This window comes from Phyllostomus discolor, chromosome 11 (genome assembly GCF_004126475.2).
Source record: "Phyllostomus discolor isolate MPI-MPIP mPhyDis1 chromosome 11, mPhyDis1.pri.v3, whole genome shotgun sequence".
Lineage (NCBI taxonomy): Eukaryota > Metazoa > Chordata > Mammalia > Chiroptera > Phyllostomidae > Phyllostomus > Phyllostomus discolor.
In genome coordinates, this window is record NC_040913.2 from 70,261,484 (window position 1) to 70,280,780 (window position 19,297).

The following is a 19,297-nucleotide window of genomic DNA, read 5'->3' on the forward strand; positions in this document are numbered from 1 at the left end:
AGCAAAGTCTATGATGACTCTTGTCATTCTTTGATTGAAAAAAAAGTTCTATGTTCTCTTTAAGTCACAAAACACAGTCCCAATTCAGTAATTAAAATGTCCAGTTTTATAATCAAAACCACCTCTGGAGAATGCTGCCATGTTGGTTGTCAAGATGGCTGCTGTTGAGAATAAGGTTTCTTATATTTTCTATCCTGCAGCAGTCCCTCGGTATCATTCTCTACTAAGCTCTTTCTGCAACATTAACATGCCCAAAACATGCTGTTAGATGTTCCCCTTCCTGTTTAACTGAAGCACTCTTCACTTTAAAATTAGATAGTAACATGTACGCTAATGTTGCTTTTTCAAGCACATAACCCTTCAAACATCTAAATTAGGAATTGTACAAAAGAAAACATTTGTATTTTGTACGAGACACACAAAGATGTATAAAAGTTGTCGCACTAACCCTCTAACTGGTAAGAAAAGATTGCATTACATCTGTGTTTCTGAGTCCTTGTGTATCACAGAATCTGACCTTCCACAGCTATGTTGTTTAGCATTTGGTTGTTCCCAGAAGACTAATTGCTGAAACATTTTGGATAAAACATTATGTTCATTTCCTGGTAATAAATGGGTTTGTGAAAATATGAGGTAGGAAAATATATACATGAACAGGAACATTAAGATTAAGAACAGATTTGACAGCCAATAGACTGATCCTTAGCCCCTACCCCCACTTTTCTTTTTAAAGAACTCTTGGTAAGTAGAACAAAAAGTTTTTCAAAGACAAGGTGGTTCAGTCATCTGAAGATTAAAGATCTCAGTACCACGGTGGAATGTGACAGCACAAGGTTAATGCAGTTCTGACGAGGTCAATGCAGTGCTCAGATAGTTTTTTAAAAAATAAAAAAAATTCTGCCAGCATAGATTTGTTTTAACTTGACAATGACCCTTAGCATAAATCTTTGGTTGTTCCTGATTTATAAAATTATTTCTGTATGTAAAATGGAGGCTTGAAAAAATTAAAAAAAATTTTTGAAGTCCAGAACCTACCTTTTTGGCACTCACAATTCATGGCAAATGAGACATTAATGAGATATTTGCTATCTTCTCCACATTTCCAAGGTTGAGTACTGTGGAAGAATAAAACTCTTCAGTTTTTACACATTTGCAGACTAAAGTTGATCACGATGTAACGGGCATATTTAGTGATGTTTATCTTCCAACCAAGCACCAGTGAGGATGTGGATCACTATGGCTTATTTCAGCTGTTATCTATACTGTGAAATAGCTTCTGGTAATTAGATCACAAGACTGATTCATTTTAGCTGCTAAATGTGTGACAAGCACATTTTTCAGTTTCTCATAACTTTGTATGTAGAGAAACATAGCAGTAAGGGCTTAAATGAATACAAAGTATCATTCATACTTTATTAGGTCCTAGAGAACTTTGAGAAGTGAAACTTTCTAAAAGTGAACTTTTATCTGTATTAAATCAAAGTTAAAAAGAATTAAGGAGAAACATACTTTCAAATGTTTCCTAGCTTTAATCATAGCAGATTTAACATCACATATTGGCAATGTCAATGATACACAGAATAATAAAAGGACAAAGTATAAGTAGGAGGCATATTTGTTATTTACATTATATCTTTTTCTTTCCCTGGGAATTACTCAGAGAAGAAAGGTCATTCAAATCCTCAAAAAGTAGTTATCTTTAGGCCAAAATCCACTCCAGTGGAGTATGAGCCACAGATTACCATCTTCCAGTCTTAAAATAAGACTTTAAAAGTCACCATCTTATCAAATCAAACATCTTACTAATCAAGATGTAGTAAAGTAACTGTTATTGACCTGTCAACTTGTATTTCATGTACTTAGCAAATATGCGAGTGCTAAGTATATGTAGCAGTGTATGATAATGCTTGGAGGTAGTTAGGGATGAATGCAAGGATATGCAGAAACAATCTGTGCTTATGGAGTATACGACCTCCACGGTTGGCGTGAGGGAGGAGAGAAGCATGGCAAAGGGAAGGGGGGATGTGTGTATAAATCAAATACAGTACTAATACTCTGATCTTTTTTACATGAAATCAAAATAAATTAAAACAAGAAACAAGGCACAGTACTCTTGAGCAACTATGACTTCAGCTTATGCCAGGAGCCAGGTCCAAGTGGAATATGTAAGGAACTTGGCTACACAGGAGTATTTATTATTTACTGTTTTATTTGGGTAGGAAAAGAGAATTGGAAAGTTTTACCAAAAAAAAAACCTCACAAAAGAAAAAATTGGATTATAGATAAAACTATGTTTTACAAACTGTTAATCTCTACAAATGCATTTCCCTTTTTAAAAAGGAAATGTGTGATCAGATTACCCAAGAAAGTAACTCTGATAATTTTTTCCAATTTCCTATTTTTTTTTAGTTGAATGCACTTTTGACTATTAGACACTATTTCTTGGTTTTTACCTATTTAGCTAACATCTGCTCTTATGAAATACAGCATGTAAAAAACTGAAAAGTGTGACAAACTATATGGATGTTAAGATTTCTGCTTCAAAGTACAAAGCTATACTGTGCCAGGGATCCCAGTACTCTAGTACTGTCTCTCTGCCAAATTTATTGTCGCATCATTCACCATGTTCCCAACTCACACCAAACATGACACACAGACAATCTGTTTAAGAAAAGTTTTACTAATGTGTTAATATTTCAGCAAAATTATTGCAACGGGTTTAAAAGGCAGACAAACACATTATTATAGCCTATAAAATAACAAAGATGTTTTATACAATTAAAATATTACACAGACCTATGGGATTTATTGAATAACTAACAGACCCATAAAAGAAATTAAATCTGAAAGATTAAATCCAATATTAGCACCTACAGTATCTCTGAAAGTAAAACTTCTTACTGTTTCATTCTCTCCTAATATATGTAACTCTCCCAAATATGGTGCTCTCAGACCTCAAAGAGGAATGAAAAGCATAAGAAGCCCGATACTAAAAACATACAGCCAAAAGAACGAGGCATTTGACAAGAGTTGAGAATTTTAGTTGGAAATCACTTAACTTACTGTTCTTGAACCAATCATGAAATTTCTGTGCAATGAATACCATGCGCGCGCGCGCGCACACACACACACACACACACACAAAGTCTATGAATTATAAGGTTTGCTAGTAGGTATAGTTAAAAATTAGCAATATACAGTATTATTCCTATCAAATTTTTTCTCATAAGTTATATTTATAACAAAACTATAACTAAAATATTTATTACACTGCTCATTACACTGTCAGGGACACAGCAGGGGCATTTGTGTATTTGATGGTTTAGCATCCACTTTATTGTGCTTACTTTTTTTTATTAAGGAACAAGCAACACATACCACATCGTCCTAACATTCAAGGTAATGCAATAATAGCAAACTTCTCCAAACAAAAATAACTGGAAATTGTATTAAATACTGCTTTATTAGAAATAATTTCTATAATAAAACAAATAACATTTTTCCAATGAACATCAGTTTGAGAAACTTAACAGCAGATCTTTAAGATTTGAGTCATGGCAAAACTGATAGTTCTTTGAAATCTGGGAGATGCATTAACAAAACCACAGACACAGCCTACTCTATACTAAAATCCTGAAGAAAAGCACTTTATTAATTTGGGGAAATAAGACTGAACACTGGCTAAGATATGACTTTGACATCTACAGCCACCTGGTAAGCTGGCCCAGGGAATGAAGAGAGCCATTGGTACTGGTGGCAGATAAACTGTGTTGGGCTGGCCAACTACATATTTCATTAATGGCTTTGAATAAAAAAAGTGAAATGCTTCATTGTGTTTTCTCAGAAACTAACACAAAGGTTATAGAGTCCTACACAATTTGGAGACACAAAGTGGATGCTGAGTGACTAGAGGTCACCCCAGGTGTGGAATTTTAGAAAGTTAGTCCTTGGAGAAAATGGCACCGTGGCTCTGGCAGCAGATACAAAGGAATGACGCTCTGGAGAGGTAGGGGACGCTCTGCGATTGGCCAGTGGATAGATGACAGTCCCAGCTGGAGCTAGGATCTATAACCAGAGGGGAAAAGTAAAGATTTTAGAAAAGGATGCTAAGATAACCCCTAAAACATCTCTCTCAGACCAACTGATACGAGTGCCCAATATATGGGCTAATACTTGAATCTGTACTAAGTGCCTAAGTACATAGCTCAATAGTCTACAAATCCAGCCCCAGTATAGTCTCATCTCTGACCAATCCTGTCTTAAGAGGCAGTACAGCACAGGGTTAAGTGGCAAATCTGGGGCCAGGCTGCCTGGACCTACTAGTTTTTAACCTTGGACAACTGATTTAAGTTCCCCATCCCTGAGTCCTCACCTGAAAAATTGAGATAACAATATCCATCTCATAGGGTTGTTGTGATGGTTAACATTAAGCATTACAATAGTGCAGGTACATAGTAAGTGCCAACAAATTTAGCTATTTTTATTATCATAAATTTATTGTGAAAGAACAATTTGTCCCATTAAAAAAATAATCCAAACAGAGAAAACACTGTTAGTACATTTAATAATAAAGATACTTTAAAAATTCAACTTAAAAAGAGCAAATTACTTTTGTTTAAAGATCTCTTTTAAATAAAGGCCATCCCCATGATTTGTGTCCCCTCTTTGTTAAATCATTCATTTAATTCCCATATAATGCTTCATCTGCACACACCCTGTAGACTTAAGAATTAATTATTCTTGTAGTTTATTCCCCCTCCTCCCAGACGTCAGCCTACACTGGATCCTGGACCTGAGGAACACATAGTTCTGAAAACTAAACTGTGCTGAACAAAAATATCTTCATTCATGAAACTATCCAGAAGTTCCTAATGTAAATCTTTCCCATTGCAAAATTTCACAGTTGTTTGAATATTGATAGATTAGTCTCTGGTGTGTAATTGCTTAAAACCCCACACCACTTCAGAAAAACATTATATTTAGCAATAATAGTTGCAAAATGAGTCATGGCGAATGGGTTGTGCCAAGTCAACGCAGCTGCAATTGATAAAACAAACTTATTCCAATGGCACATAACGAAAACCACACATCAGGTTCCTGACTGCTCATTCGAGAAGTATCAGCTTGGAACTGTTCATGATAAAGTGTATGGGCAAGTAACACTAAGTGTTCCAAAACAAAGCCTTTTTAAAGAAATAAAAGATATGGCAGATGCTGCCACCATTTAGTCCTTTGACTTTCAAAGAATTCAAGTGACACATTCACTAGTGCTGAAAGAAGGCAGCCTTGGAACACTGGTTGGTTTGTAGGATTCAGTAAATGGTGCAAGAGTAGACAAAAGGGACTTTTAAAAAGTATTGAAAAAGAAAAGAAGGGGATAAATACTTAGAATAATCTGATGAACTCTTTCCTTTCTCTATATTCTTGCTGCTACAAGTTCTTACAGGAAGTATGGTGTGAAAAACAGGTTCATGGTCAGTTAGTGTGACTTTGCAAACATCATTTAATCTATTTGTACTGTGGTGTGTGCATCTGTATAATGGGGAAATACTTGGCAGAATTCTTGTGAGAATTCTGAAACACCATCTGTTTAGTATCTGGAACATAGGCGAGACCTTCCAAAGAGGGCGTTAGTATTGTTGCCTTGGGAAAGAATATGTTTGCTTTGGTATATTCTATCTCTGTGCTGCCTGTGAATCAGTGATAGGCATCTGTAAACAAAGTTAACTGGAAAGCAAAGCAACAGAACACTATCTGTTGAGAGTAAATGAGTGAAACTGGCAAAAACACTGTAGTACAATTTTCTGTCACTTAGAAGACTATGCTAATATACTATGACTGCTACATGATTTTGCCTATAAATTTCTACGGGTATTATCTAATTTGTTTATTCACTCAAGGTCATTTTACGGCCATATAAGAACATAAACATTCTAAACAAAAGAATTAAATTTCTACCCACTAGAGGTAAGGTTTCTTTTACGGGGCTATGAAAGACTCATGGTCTCCCCACTGCACTCTAAAATGTTTCTTTAGTTTTTAAACCCACTTGTTATATAAGCAGGGAAATCTCAAAAAACAAAACAAAACAAACAAACAAAAAAACCAGTCTGAAAACAATACTGGGGGTAAAAAAATCATGCTTAAATTCTGTATCGCCAAATAGTACTTGGGTTAAATACAAGTCTTAAATATCAAGCCAATACAGAAAATACGCCACTAGACAACTATTTATTTACCATGCAGGGAGGAAAATTCATGCATTCTACAAAATTACAAAACCAGATATAAATCATATTCCTTATTTACCTTTAATTTTATGGTTTATCTTCCACTGCTCATCCCTCTGTCTTCATAAATGGTAATTTCAATCTAAACAGCATGGCTGTTAAGAAAACACACTATAGAATATGACACTTCATAAAAAGGGATTATAGCAAGATGATGTATATGGTCCGCACAACTTTTCTTTCAATTTGCTCTGCTTATTTTTAAATTATGAAAAATTTCTCCTACTTAAATGAGATACAACGCTTAGTCTATCTTCCTGAAAAAAATTTAAATGTAATTGCTTGTAGTGCTCCATGTGTAGTTCCTCCCCAAACACTGATTTGAAAAAAAAATTTGACAAAGAACGCATTCTGTAGAACTAGGGGTTTCTTAACCGAGAATCCATGGAGGTAATAAACTCAGGGGTTCAAAATTCCCTGAAATTATATGCAAACTTTTCCTTGGGAGAGGGTCCATGCCCTCTGAAAGTTTAAGAATCATTGTGGTGGAATATAATAAAACTGCTGAAATTATCATCAGCAGGAAGGCCTGGGATTATCTGACCTAGGTTTTTTTTAAAAATTATTTTATCCATTACTCTAGTTATCAAGCTATATTAGTTTTTTTTTGCAATTTCATTTACCAAATTTACTTAGTGATTTTCAAAGCTTACTGCCTCTAAAAATATGCACAGTATGTCAAAGGTAATGAAATTATACATCTGGCAGCTGCAACTGATTTCAACTAGTCAGATGAACCCAAGGAACTGCAATTCATTTGGATGACAAGTCTCACCACACATTATGAGTTTATGCATTTCAAAGGGGCTTTAGGTTCAGAGTTTCTGCAGCTGAAATGCATTACTCATACCACCCCCATTATTACTACAAGATGCCCTCAGAACCACCAAGAAAGACAGTAACCAGAATACTAAACAATCCAGAGACCTGCACAATGCAAAGGAAGGAGAGACATGCTTTAAGAAAAAATGCTGGAGCTAAGAGGCTTACGGTAGATATGCAATTCACAAAGACAATTTGTAGGGCAAATACAAGAAGAGTTAAATTCTCTTTAGCCAATGCGAAATAGTACCATCAAAATTTTCATTTACAGACATTTAGATTTTATGATCTGGACTAAAAAAGATACAACTCGAAGTCCTCTCTCAATGGGATCTGTCAGGAGGAGGCCTTGGGGAGCATATATCTTCTCATTCTGCTCCTGAATGTATTTGGAGATTTTCTTCAGAACCTGACAGAAAGAAACACCACAGCTTTTTACAAATTTCTTCAGATTTCTCTTTAAGTATCAGCTGGATCTCAACATCTTCAGGCAGTGCAATTCGTTTTCAAAGTAAGTCACAGATACTCACATGGAGGGATGCAGCTCTGATTACCTGTCTCACACCAGTTGCATACAACATCTAGCACAGCATGATGGACTCTAAGTCACCAATCCCTTCAGTGCAGTGTAAGCAGAAATGCATACAGGAGCCTGAGACCCAACCCCTCTTCTCTTACCTCCTATCACCTCAATCCTGGATGTAGAGAAGTAAGTGGAGGCTATACACACAACGGTTAGTTGTGCTTTTCTCTGTCCCTACTCATTAAGTGTTGTTAATGTGACATCCTCTAACACCAAGGGAACTTCTTGGCTGTCCCCTTTAACACTTAAGAACTGCTGCTTCCCTCCTGTGTACCTTTTCATTAATTTTAAGTAATGATACAAAGTTGGCCTATAACAAAAGGTAGCCCAGTTAGCTTAAAACTGAACAGTTTATTTCCTCTGTAAAGCACGTGGGCGTTAGCTGCCATGAAGTTCCTGAGGACTACAAGTGTGTTATATCATCTCCATGACTGCATGTAGTGCTACTCTGTCCTAGACAGGAACCTCAATTTATAAGTTTAGTATTAAGGTTGTAAAAGTCAAAGCAAATGTAGACAAAAACCAGATAAGATACAAAGGAACTTCTGGAAATTGCCAAATCTCCAGCTTTAATAAAGGCAATTCCGAGACAGATAAGCTAAAAGAAAAATAAATCTTATTAGCTATATACAAAATCAAAGAGTTACATGTTTTATTTCAGATTCAAAATCATCCGAACCCTTTCCTGGCTCTAATGTTCAAAGAGCCTTTGATCCAGTTCTTTAATTACTATATATTTTCTTAAATTCACACTATGGGCATATGATAAAGTCACAGATAAATGTGATCATAATTTAAAGGGAAAAAAGAACTGTATGAAAATAAGGTTGGAAATTAAGAAATGATTTAAGAGTGGGTCTATAATGTACCAGGTCAAACAAATACTTTAAGATGTTACAATTTAGGTGCTTTAATCTAAACTGGTTTAGAATTTAAAACTATGTGGTTTATATAACAAATTTTCTTATTGCAGGAAAAAATAATTTAAGTAGTTTATTCAGGTTACATCTTTGGAAATAATACAATCTAATGTTTTGTTTAAAAAAAGAGCATGGTAGTATTAAAAGAGCAACCTTATGTAGTAAATTAAGTATACTATTTCACTCTCCTATTTTTAACTCTTAAAGAATTTGAGCAGTGTTTGGTCTTTATGGAGACCCCCCCAAAAAAACCAAAACTTAAGACATCCTCTATCAGAGTTCGTCAATCATGCTAAAACAATGAATAGAAAGAAGTAGCCCCTTAAGGTACCCAACTCAGGACTCTCAATCTTCTCTCCACTTCCTTCTCAGCTCACCTACCAGAATTAAAAACTGGAGAGTCAATCTCCCCTTACTGAGGTCCATTTATACTAAGAGGACACTCAGAAAAATGCCTGCATGGCTGATTTCAAAGAAAGGATTCCTTCAGAACAGCGGTCCTCCCCCTCTCCCTGGACAGGTTACTAGCAAAGAAATAGCATTCCTTTACTTGATTCAAGCACAAGTTTGTTGTGCAGGTTTTTATCTAAACTTCAATAATATTCACGTGCACTTGGGTATCAGTTTAGAAAGAAAACAGTTTTCTTTTTGTATAAACTCCAAATCCTCTTAATGCTATTTTGGTGAAGGTCCTGAACAAGGTGCTTTTAAACTCTTAAGTCTCTTTAGCAACAGAAAAGCATTAATATGAGCAAACTCAAACTGCACTGCAGACAGGACAAAGCACCATTCTCACTCTCAAGAAACCTTATGCTGATATGTTATTCATACTTTAAATCTGTTATCTTCAAACCCTCAATAAACCTCAACTTGTATAATATTTACAAAGCTAAACACAATCAAACCTCAGAAAAAACTATTATCCTCATCGAGAATATTAAAATGGCAAAACCCTCCTAGATCCTTGAGGAAAAATGTCCTCAGTGAGGCTAAGTGAGAACACCAGGATCACAGCTATTTTCAGAAAATATCTAAGTTTCTTCTAACTGTGCTCCTTTCACAGATGACAGCACACAGGCAGCAGGGGTGTTTTACAGCTGACGCACAAGGCAGGCAGCTACTGAGAGGACCTCTACAGTCCCATTTGTTCCCTAATTATAATGGGCAGCAACAATAGAGAAATAACACTGAAGTCTTTATTTTCATTTTAAATCAATAAAAAGCACATTATAGGAAAAAAATGTGTGATTGTTCTAGTGAGTTTTAAAAGGCCTATTTACAATTTCAAAAAATTTAACCCACATGACAAAGTATAAGCACTATTAGGTTTGGCTTACTGTTTGTAAATCAGAAACTTTAGTGTTTAAAACAATAAAGACTAAATGACTCAATCCTGTTTTTTTCATAAGTAGGAAATTACAGCACAAAAATTCCTAAGGCACAAACTAGAAAGAGGGTAGTTGTTGTTATACAAGTATACATTTAAAAAGTTTTCTTTTAAAAGTATCAGTACATTATATCTTAACTATGAGCATTCCAGTTACTGGCTTTTCACGATCTAGTTGTTCATGTCCAGTTTCTAAGATAAAATCACCTATTTAAAAAATGTGGCCATGTCTTAACATTTTGGTTTCTTGACTAAGTTTATTTGGTTTTTACTGGCTTTGTAATAGTTATTCTGCAAAGAGACCTTGATTAGACTTATGATGTAGTACCTTATCTATTGCCTATGAAACCAAGTTAAAACATATATTGGGATCAATTTCCACTGTATTTCTGATACTGAAAACTGCCTTCCAAGATTAATAATCCAAAGAATTTTAATTAAGAGCTGCTAAATAAGCTACCAGCTGCTAAAAAAAGATTACTTGTACTTCAAATTAAAAAATCATTGATGTCACTTCACCAATAGCTGATTAAAACACACATTTATGCTAACTTAATTCTTAAATCTATCTTAGAAAACACTCTTTTTAAGCATCTACCACATGTGAGGCAATTTATTAATGCTAAGACCCATTCTACAGTTGAAAGCACCCTGACTTAGAGTAATAGTAATCTCTCTTGTCCATGATCCCATAATTAGTAAATGACTTGGCTGTCACCCAATTACCAATTTCTTTTTACAATTAACATCAGAAGGAGTTACCTGTATCTGTATCAGCAAATGCACATGGTTAAATAAGTTAATTAAAATATTATTAACAAATTTAAAAGCTACAGTGAAATGACAACTCAAGTATATGATATTCCACTAAGTATGAATAAAATCATCTGGAGAATGGGTCTCTAACTTAAACTGGCAGTATCTTATACTTCTTTAAATGACCACCCTGGAAAGTTTTTATCTACATGAATTCTTAAATCTCCCCTCCCCTTCTACATTCAGCTCTTCATCAAGTCTTGGTTCTCTCACCAACCATATCCCTTGAATTTGCTCACACCCTTCCAACCTCGACTACTCTGTTCCTTGTCCAAGCTATCATTGCTTCCCTGGACTTCCACAGAGCCCCCTAATTGGTTTCCCTACTTTTATAATGTTTTTTTTTTTTTTTTTTCCCCACAGAGCAAAGAGATCCTTTTACAGTGAAAATCTGATTATATCCTTCTTGCTTAAAACCTTTGAGCATCTTCCCCCTGCACTGCAAATAAAAGCTAAACTTCCTTCCATGGCCTATATAGACTCCTGCATAAGCAGCTCCTCCTTACCTCTCCAGATTCATCTCTAGACACTGCTCCCCCCACTCCTCTCCTTCAACACCGGCCTCTGTCAGCTCCCAGGGCTCGGGAAGCTCTCCGGGCCTTTGCACAGAGTCCCCATCTCTCTGCCCAAATGGCTCCAGGCTTTTCATCCTTCACGTAGCAGCTTAAATTCAACTCCTCAAAGGCTTTTTCTGACCACACGATCTAAATTAGGTCTCTCCTATCATTTTCTATCACAGGAAGAGTTTGTTTTCTTTAAAGTAATTATCACAATTTATAATTTTGTTGGTTTTGTTTCCTTAGTACCAGTTGCTACCACCAAATTATAAGTTCCACAAGGTCAGCAACCACGTTTGCCCTATTCAGTTATATCTCCAGCATGCTGGTTAGCACATAGTAGACTTTCAACGAATATTTATCAAATGAAAGAATCACGCCCCCTTCACCGAGTACATGTATTATTAAAGGGAAGCTGCTACGACAGAACAGACTGAGAGCCGGCACTGATCCTTTATAGCTTCGGATCTTGAATGTTAAACAGGAATGAAAGCTAACTGCTTCTCTGTATTTTATTATTAAATATACCTTTTGTAACACTAGCTCAAAATATTTCAGCTGCAACTGTATCTGCTCTCTACTACGTGGAGTCTAAGACAATCACAGGGACACTTCTGTTACGTGGGGTATAATATAGATATCAGTACAGCATTTCATTTTCTAAACATAGAATTTTATGACATATTAGGGGCTTACTGTGATTAACTTAAATTAATTCATTTAACACACATTCAGTGAGTGCCTAATATACCCAAGGCTTGGTATTAGCATGAAGAGGGACACAAAGTAGTTAAGGTGCTGTCCTTGACCTCAAGAAAAATAAATACACACTTGATGGGCAAATAAGAAAATTACATTCTGAAAGTAGTGGTAACTGCCAGAAAATAAATACAAATAAAATGTAGGGATACCAAGGAAAGAAAAGACTGTAATTAGAAGGATAAGGAAAAGCTAGATGAAAGTGGGGCATAAGGGGCTGGTGAGATTTGAACATGGGAAGAATGGCATTGTAGGTGGAGAAAAACCTTGGAGGCCATGTGTGGTGACCAGGGAGTAACTGAATTTGGCTGAAAGATAAAGTGAGGACAGGGTGGGGGCTCGACCTGAAAAGGTAATCTGGAGGTTAGCTTGAGAAGGAGCCTGAACTTTAAGCAGTGGCAATAGATGGAAAGACAGGGAAAGTCTCTGACTCAGAAGTGTTAGGGAAATAAAGCTGTGTCTTTATGAAAACAGCAGCAGAAAGGCTGGAAAGGGAAAACAGTCAAAGAAATGGCTTGTCAGGAGACTATTTCAGCAGTCTTGGAGAGAGGAAATAAGGGCGTAAATTAGGACAGTACGAGAGGAAATCATGAAAAGTTGACGAATGGGAAAATGGAATATATTTCAGTCCCTGACAACTAATAAATTTTTCTTTCTTCTTTATCCCCTCACCTAATGACGATACTGAAAAGACAGGTGATATTAAACAAAGTAAGAGAGGGGTGAGGTTTGACTTTTGGAATCTAAGTTGAGAAGCCAGTAACTCTGGGTCTAGCAGGCAGTTGGAAAGAACTCAGGTGAAGGGACAGAACTTAAGATAGAAATTTAGGGAAATAAAGTAAAAAGATTCTCAGAAAGCTGGGTAGAATGAGAACATAGATTTTTTTTTTACATTCTTCTGAAGTGTGAGCCAATCTGAACACTGATACATTAACTCCAAGTTGACAGATCAACTTTGATCTATTTCTGAAAGATGCAGGGCTCTTTTTCATGTGTTCTGAACATGGCAGCAATAACAAAATTCAAATTGTTATTATAAATGTCAGTTTGGTAACTGTCATCTAATAAACATGTGATAAATGCACCTTATTCATGATTTGAAGAGGTTTTACACAAACAAAGGTAGCCTTACCTTCTCGTAATGAGTCTCCATGCACAGGAAGATAGTGTATGCCGTTAAACAAGCCAAACAGCCTTCAAGATATGACTGGCCCCCAAGCTTCTCCGCTTCTGCATAAAGGTTATTTAGAGTTCGAACTGTTTCTTCAAACTGCTGCCTATCAATCTGTACAGGAAGGAATTTAAAAATAAGTTTTGGAAAAAAAGATTGGCTACTTACTAATGCTTGCTATCACTAATTTATTTTGCTGTTTTATCAAAATTCTTATCCAATAATTGGCAAACAATTTTTAGATGATTAAATGTGGACCTAAGTTACTGAAGCTGCTTAATGTTTAATTTTATCCCTACCATGAACACTGGATATCTTTAAGTCTCAATATGGTTTTTAAGAATTCTCTATACCGAATTTCACGTAAATTATACAATTCTTCAATCTTCAATTCTATATTCATATTTACTGAGCACTTACCATTACATATTGTGACAGACCTTACAGAAGGGCAGTCTCAGTTACATGAGCCGAACAAGTTTGTAAACATAAAAATGCAATAAATTAACAGAGTAATATGACGGAGGCGTATGTAAGTATAAAGTATGGTGTGGTGGCGGCGGGGAGACAAGAGACCTTCCCTTTATCTGGAAAGAGCAGGTAGTGTTAAACTGAGTAACTAAACACAGGCATTCACAAGGCAAAAAAGGGAAGTAATGACATTTTAAGCAGAAGGATCAATGGGTACAAGTTCTATGAAAATGGCAGCAGAAAGGCTGGAAAAGGAAAACAATCAAAGAAATGACTTGTCAGGAGACTATTTCAGCAGTCTAGGAGAGAGGTAACAAGGGCATAAATTAGGACAGTATTAAAGGAAATCATGAAAATCATCTTCTGTATATTCTGTTTACTTAATATCCCATCCATTATTCATTCATTCATTCATTCCTCACCCAAAGACATTTTCCCCTCATTGCTTTAGAGAGAGTGGTAGGGAGAGAGAGTGTGAAACATCAATGAGAGAAACATCAATTGGCTGCCGTTTCATATGTGCCTGGGGACTGAACCCACAACATGAGCATATGCCCTGACCAGGAATCAAACTCGTGACCCTTCAGTTATGGGACAGTGCCCCCACCAACTGAGCCACACTGGTCAGGGCTCCCATCAGTTTTAAAGTAACTATTTGGTACTGAAAGTTCACCATGAACTCAAAAATCTCAAACTACCACACTACTCTTCCCAATAAGTCATTGCCATTACTTCTTTTTATCCAGTGACACCATTATCTTACATTTACATTAACACTACTATTGTTCATTTTTCACTCTAATCATCTGCTTTTACTTTCTTCTGCCAATATCACTTTATTTTCTTCTAACAGTACTTTGTAGACTTTAAATCTCAGTACTTTACCCTAGGACTTTCAAGGTCTGTTGGTAGGGTTTTTCATCCAATACTATCATTCTTGGTAACAAAGCACAATTAATCCGTCTTACTATCTCTATCTCCCTTATATTAAAACTCTTATTATTCATATATGAATTCTCTTTTATGAAGTCTTTTTATAGAAATAGACCCAGAAAGAAGGTCAAAGGACCTCAATATACAGTTTGAGAAAAAATATTCCTAAGAACATAATTTTTTAAAGTATAAAACAATTTATGATCATCACCCTTATGCTATTAAAACTGTTTAGGTTAGAAGCAGTTGTAATCATAGTTCTGTCCTTTGTGTGATAAACTCCTCTGTCCTTTGTGTGGGCATACAATCAGCCAATGGCTAGACAGAGTTTAGTGTAAACTTTTAAGTGTTTTTCAAAAGGAGCTACTTTTAACCTCCCAGACTATTAGTGTCTCTGACAAGGGCTGGACGGGTGACAATGGTGCCAGGAGCCAGGGCAGTCTTCCTTCCCCGAGCCACCACTGGAAGATGTGGTTTGTCAAGAATGGCCATCTGCGGAACCTATGTCAGAATTCTCATTCCCTGAAAAGAGACTTAAGGCAACAGCTCAGTGAACAAATATTAAAGGTAAACTACTTTCTCCACCTAATTAGCCTAAGTTAATGCCTTCAGTTTGTCTATCAGTAAATCTGCAAAAATCTGAATAATTTCAAACACTCACTTCTGCTTTACCTACAATGTTATGATCTGATAAAGTTCTTTGAATTATTTACATTTTTTTGGACACAGTATGGTTCAAAACGATGAGATCCAACCCAGAAACACTTTTTTTAGACCAGACTCACTGATCATACCAGCAACATTAATTCTTAAAAGTGATCCCAGGACTGCAATGCTTTTGCAGGTAGAGGTAAATCACAGATCATTAAAACAAACAAACAAACAAACAATTCAGGTGAAGGACTTTTTAAAAAAGGGTTAAGAAAAACGAAATAAAGGTAAAAACCAGTCAAGCATTTCTTCAGAAGGTTATTTTTAAAAAGAGGAAAAAAGTAAACAGCATGGTGGGCGGCAGTAAAGGCACAAGGTAACTCGCAAGGGCCCAGCCAAACAAGTGTGGGCACTGCCACGGCACTCTCTGCAGGCCACGAACAGCCGCCAGTGCTCTCTCCCAGGTACTTGGACACTGACAGAGGAGCTGTATCGAAGTCTGGAGATACGTGAAGGTGGAGCCAAATACAAATTTGGATCAATAAACATCGAAAGGCACAATGAAATCAGGACTTCAGGCTCATTTTCCCAGAATTTTTGTTCCTTGAACTACGTGGTATCTACGCATGGAACGGAAGCTTAAAGTAATCACAAGTCAAAGGTAATTTCTACCGACCAGGTGTAGAGACAGTTTTAAAGGTATATAGGGGGAAGACATGCCTCCATTATAGTTTGCTCATTTCTCTTCTACCCAGACCAAGGGTAGAAGAGAAATGTCTGTATTTTGGGTAAAGTGAGAATAAAGCTCGCTTTAAAGAACTGTCCTGGCAACAAAGCACTTAGGCATCAAAGTATTACATTTGAACAGGCAATGGAGAAAGTAAACTTGTTAACAGAGAGAATTTGTCCTCACCCTCAAATTAAAGGGCACAAATGTGTGTATGTTTAATGCTTTAAAGTAATACAAAACACTTGTGCATTAGTTTCTTCCTCTATTAAGTTGCCAAGAGTGATGCCCTCACAAAAGGAAAATCAGCCTCGGTGGCACAGCAATCAGTACAATTTCTAGGGTTAGTTGAGAAACAAAGAGAGAAACCTTTCAATTTTCCATCAAACAAGCAAGGAAAATTTAAACCTGTAATTTAAATTTAATCTCAACACAGAAAAAAAAAATCAAAGCTTTCCCAAGCACTTTAAAGTATAAGCTAGTGTTCTAACCCAAACATTTAAAAAGAAAAAAAAAATCAAAGGCACTATTGAACAGCGCCATATAACATTCTATACAGTACTCAGAATCACAAGCAGTTCTGGGCTCCGCGAAGTCAAAGAAGTAAATGGACTCCAGAATTTAGAAACATCAATTTCCTGTGAGAAACAGTGGAATACTGTGACTATATTGTGACTCTGTACTCCAACTATAACATGAAGCCTTTACCACACACAGTGGAAGACTAATGCTTGATTATGCAGATATATGTATGTATATACATTTCAAATGAGCTCCAAGTTTGACAAAGGAATCTGTAACACCCAAATAAGTGTGGCGAAAAATAGTTTACATTCTGATTTGAAAATACATAAATAGAGCAAGCCAGAATTTCCAAAACAGGGTTAAAAACATTTGACCTATTTCACCTAAGTCCTAACATGTAAAACATGCTGACTATGATGTTAAATTATTTTAGAAACAATATTCCGTAGCTTTAGACCGTAGGCAACTGGCTCAATTTCTAACTCTTCACATCACTGTGGAAATGTCCAACTAGTGTCAGGTGGAGTTAACTCATAACATCGTGACAACAAACTGCAGCATTCATATGGCATTTCACAAGCAAGCTAATCTACAAACCATCTTTATGAAACATGTTTGATCTTTAATTTGCATTTAAAGAAACCTACTTGGGCCACTAACCTGCTCAAGGTTATAAATCAACCTGAAGGACCCTGTAATTGATCCCTGTTGATTTTCCAACCTTGGCAGTCAGGTAGAACCTACCTTGCTACACTTAAACAACGGCTACACATTTTTCTAGTACAGACTCACCTACGCACCCATTATTCCATGACCAGCATTTCTTAACCCCACACCCACAGCATGCCTAATCACTTCTCAGTCCCTCACCTTCCTTGTCAAAGAAAAAAGCCACAAAACTTGCTCTCATCTGAGCAGAAATTGACTTCTAAACAGTAAACAGTTGTAAGGTAACATGGCTCAAGTTCAAAGAGTTTCGCTTTGGCTGGGTGGACAGATGTGGGCACAAGAAAACACCCCATTCAAACGGCTCATTTCGTTGTACCCTCAACATAAGATAAAATGACTTTTTTTTTTGCTAAGTATGAAGGAGGGGAAACATCCCATTCTTCCATTTGTGTATGCAGGGTTGCCCAAGCACCTATGTCCTGACAATTTTGATACACAAGCCAACACAGCAGGGGCGGCTCCCAGGGATCCTAACTGGGAGTGACAAAATTAAAGGCCTTGTTCTCAGCGTTTCCCTGTCCAGGCCCATCTAATGCTCCACGTCTTTCAGGTTCCAAGAAGGCCTGTCTGCACCGTCTGGCACATTTAATAAATCCCTTCCGCCCAAGAGCGTGTCCAACACAGTGGCTACAAACGCCAGTCACGAGAATGATGATTCCTCTTGCGTGGAGAGGTAGGAGGATACATAGCTCACAACACGATGAGTTAGGCGGTCTGGAGCCTCAGGAATTACTTCCTCCTCACTGCTGTCAGTAACCCGGAGTGGGGGTGGTTGACCGCAGGGGAAGACGCCTGGGTACAGACCCCAGGCACTGGACAGCGGAGTTCTCTAAGGTCATCACACCCGGAGGCTTGGCCTTATTCCTCCTCCAAACACCAGGTCTTGCTTAGGGGCCCTCTTTGTACACCTGCGGCCAACGCCCCTTCCTCGACTGCCCCTACCCAGAGCCGCGAGACACTCCGCGGCCCGGGATTCAGTCCGTACCCCCTCCCTTCCAGGGGTGGTCTCCTCTCGCCCCAGCGCAGGTGCGGGGTGCCAGGATGCGTACCCGGTTCTCCAGCTCCGCGGGGAACTTGGTCTGGAACTGGCAGCGTGTGCCACTGCTGTAGTCTCGCTGAATGAATACTTTCCCGAACACCGGCGCCTGCTGCGGCCTCATGGCGAGGACAGGACCGGCCCCGCTGCGGGTTCGGGGAACACCAACCACCGTCAGATCCCCGGCCTGGACCCAAGACTCCAGCCCACCAGCCCCTCAGACCCACCCGGCGCCCAAGGCAGGCCAAGGCCTCCCCCACCCGACTCCTTTTCACCCATGCTGTCACCGCGGGGCTTTAGCTACGGCCCCGGGTCAGGCCCCGCACCCCCCACAACCCGGTTCGGCCCGGGAAACACAAACCCGCCTCCTCCGCCCTCCAGCTGCTGTCGCGCCACCTGCGCCGTCACTTACGACCTGCCCCAAAAGGCCTCTTTCCCCGCCCCTCCGCTCGGCCTCCTACTTCAAGGCTAGGACCCACCCTCTTCTCTGGCCGTAAAGCGACTCCGCCGCGGCTGCGCGCTGCGGCGCGGTGACGCGCACCGTGGGCGGGGCCCGGGCCACCAGCGCTCTCGCTCCATTCGCTCCGTCCTCGGGAGCCTATCCGGAAGGAAAGGGCCCGGTTGCGCAGAGGGCGTGGCGTGGCCGGCTGGGGAGGAACTTTGGATTCAGGTGCAGGCTGTGGTTTACTGGGGGTTCAGACTCGGGGTTTCCCTGTTGCGTCATTTCCTTGTTGATCGTGGCAAGGTAATTTCTGAGTACTGATTGTAAGGGGTTAGTTTTACTATTGATTGAATGTCGCAGCTTACATGTGGGGCACCACGCAGTACAAAACAAACTGCTCACACAAATCTAGACGTAGAAAGTTGGCACTAGGGGTCCATTAACGCCCTAACTAGGGCGTTAGTAAGGGAGGACGAAG

The 19,297-nt window shown here is 38.2% G+C and overlaps 1 protein-coding gene across 4 annotated transcripts; it reads right to left on the minus strand.

Annotated features, from left to right (window-relative positions):
- Nucleotides 1-2,662: 2,662 nt before the first annotated feature.
- GOLGA7 (golgin A7) lies at nt 2,663-18,872 on the minus strand. 4 transcript variants are annotated; one of them, XM_028526438.1, is made up of 6 exons: nt 18,739-18,872; nt 18,391-18,523; nt 13,267-13,419; nt 7,420-7,521; nt 6,310-6,372; nt 2,663-4,065 (listed from the first exon to the last, which is right to left on the minus strand). In XM_028526438.1, exons 2-5 carry the CDS (start codon nt 18,499-18,501, stop codon nt 6,325-6,327), a joined length of 414 nt encoding a protein of 137 aa, XP_028382239.1. In that variant the 5' UTR covers nt 18,502-18,523; nt 18,739-18,872; the 3' UTR covers nt 2,663-4,065; nt 6,310-6,324. The 4 variants fall into 4 exon arrangements, with proteins under 4 accessions (XP_028382239.1, XP_028382240.1, XP_035867466.1 ...); XM_028526439.2 differs by having other exon boundaries at nt 6,310-6,377; nt 18,739-18,832; XM_036011573.1 differs by lacking the exon at nt 18,739-18,872 and adding an exon at nt 18,653-18,671.
- Nucleotides 18,873-19,297: the final 425 nt, after the last annotated feature.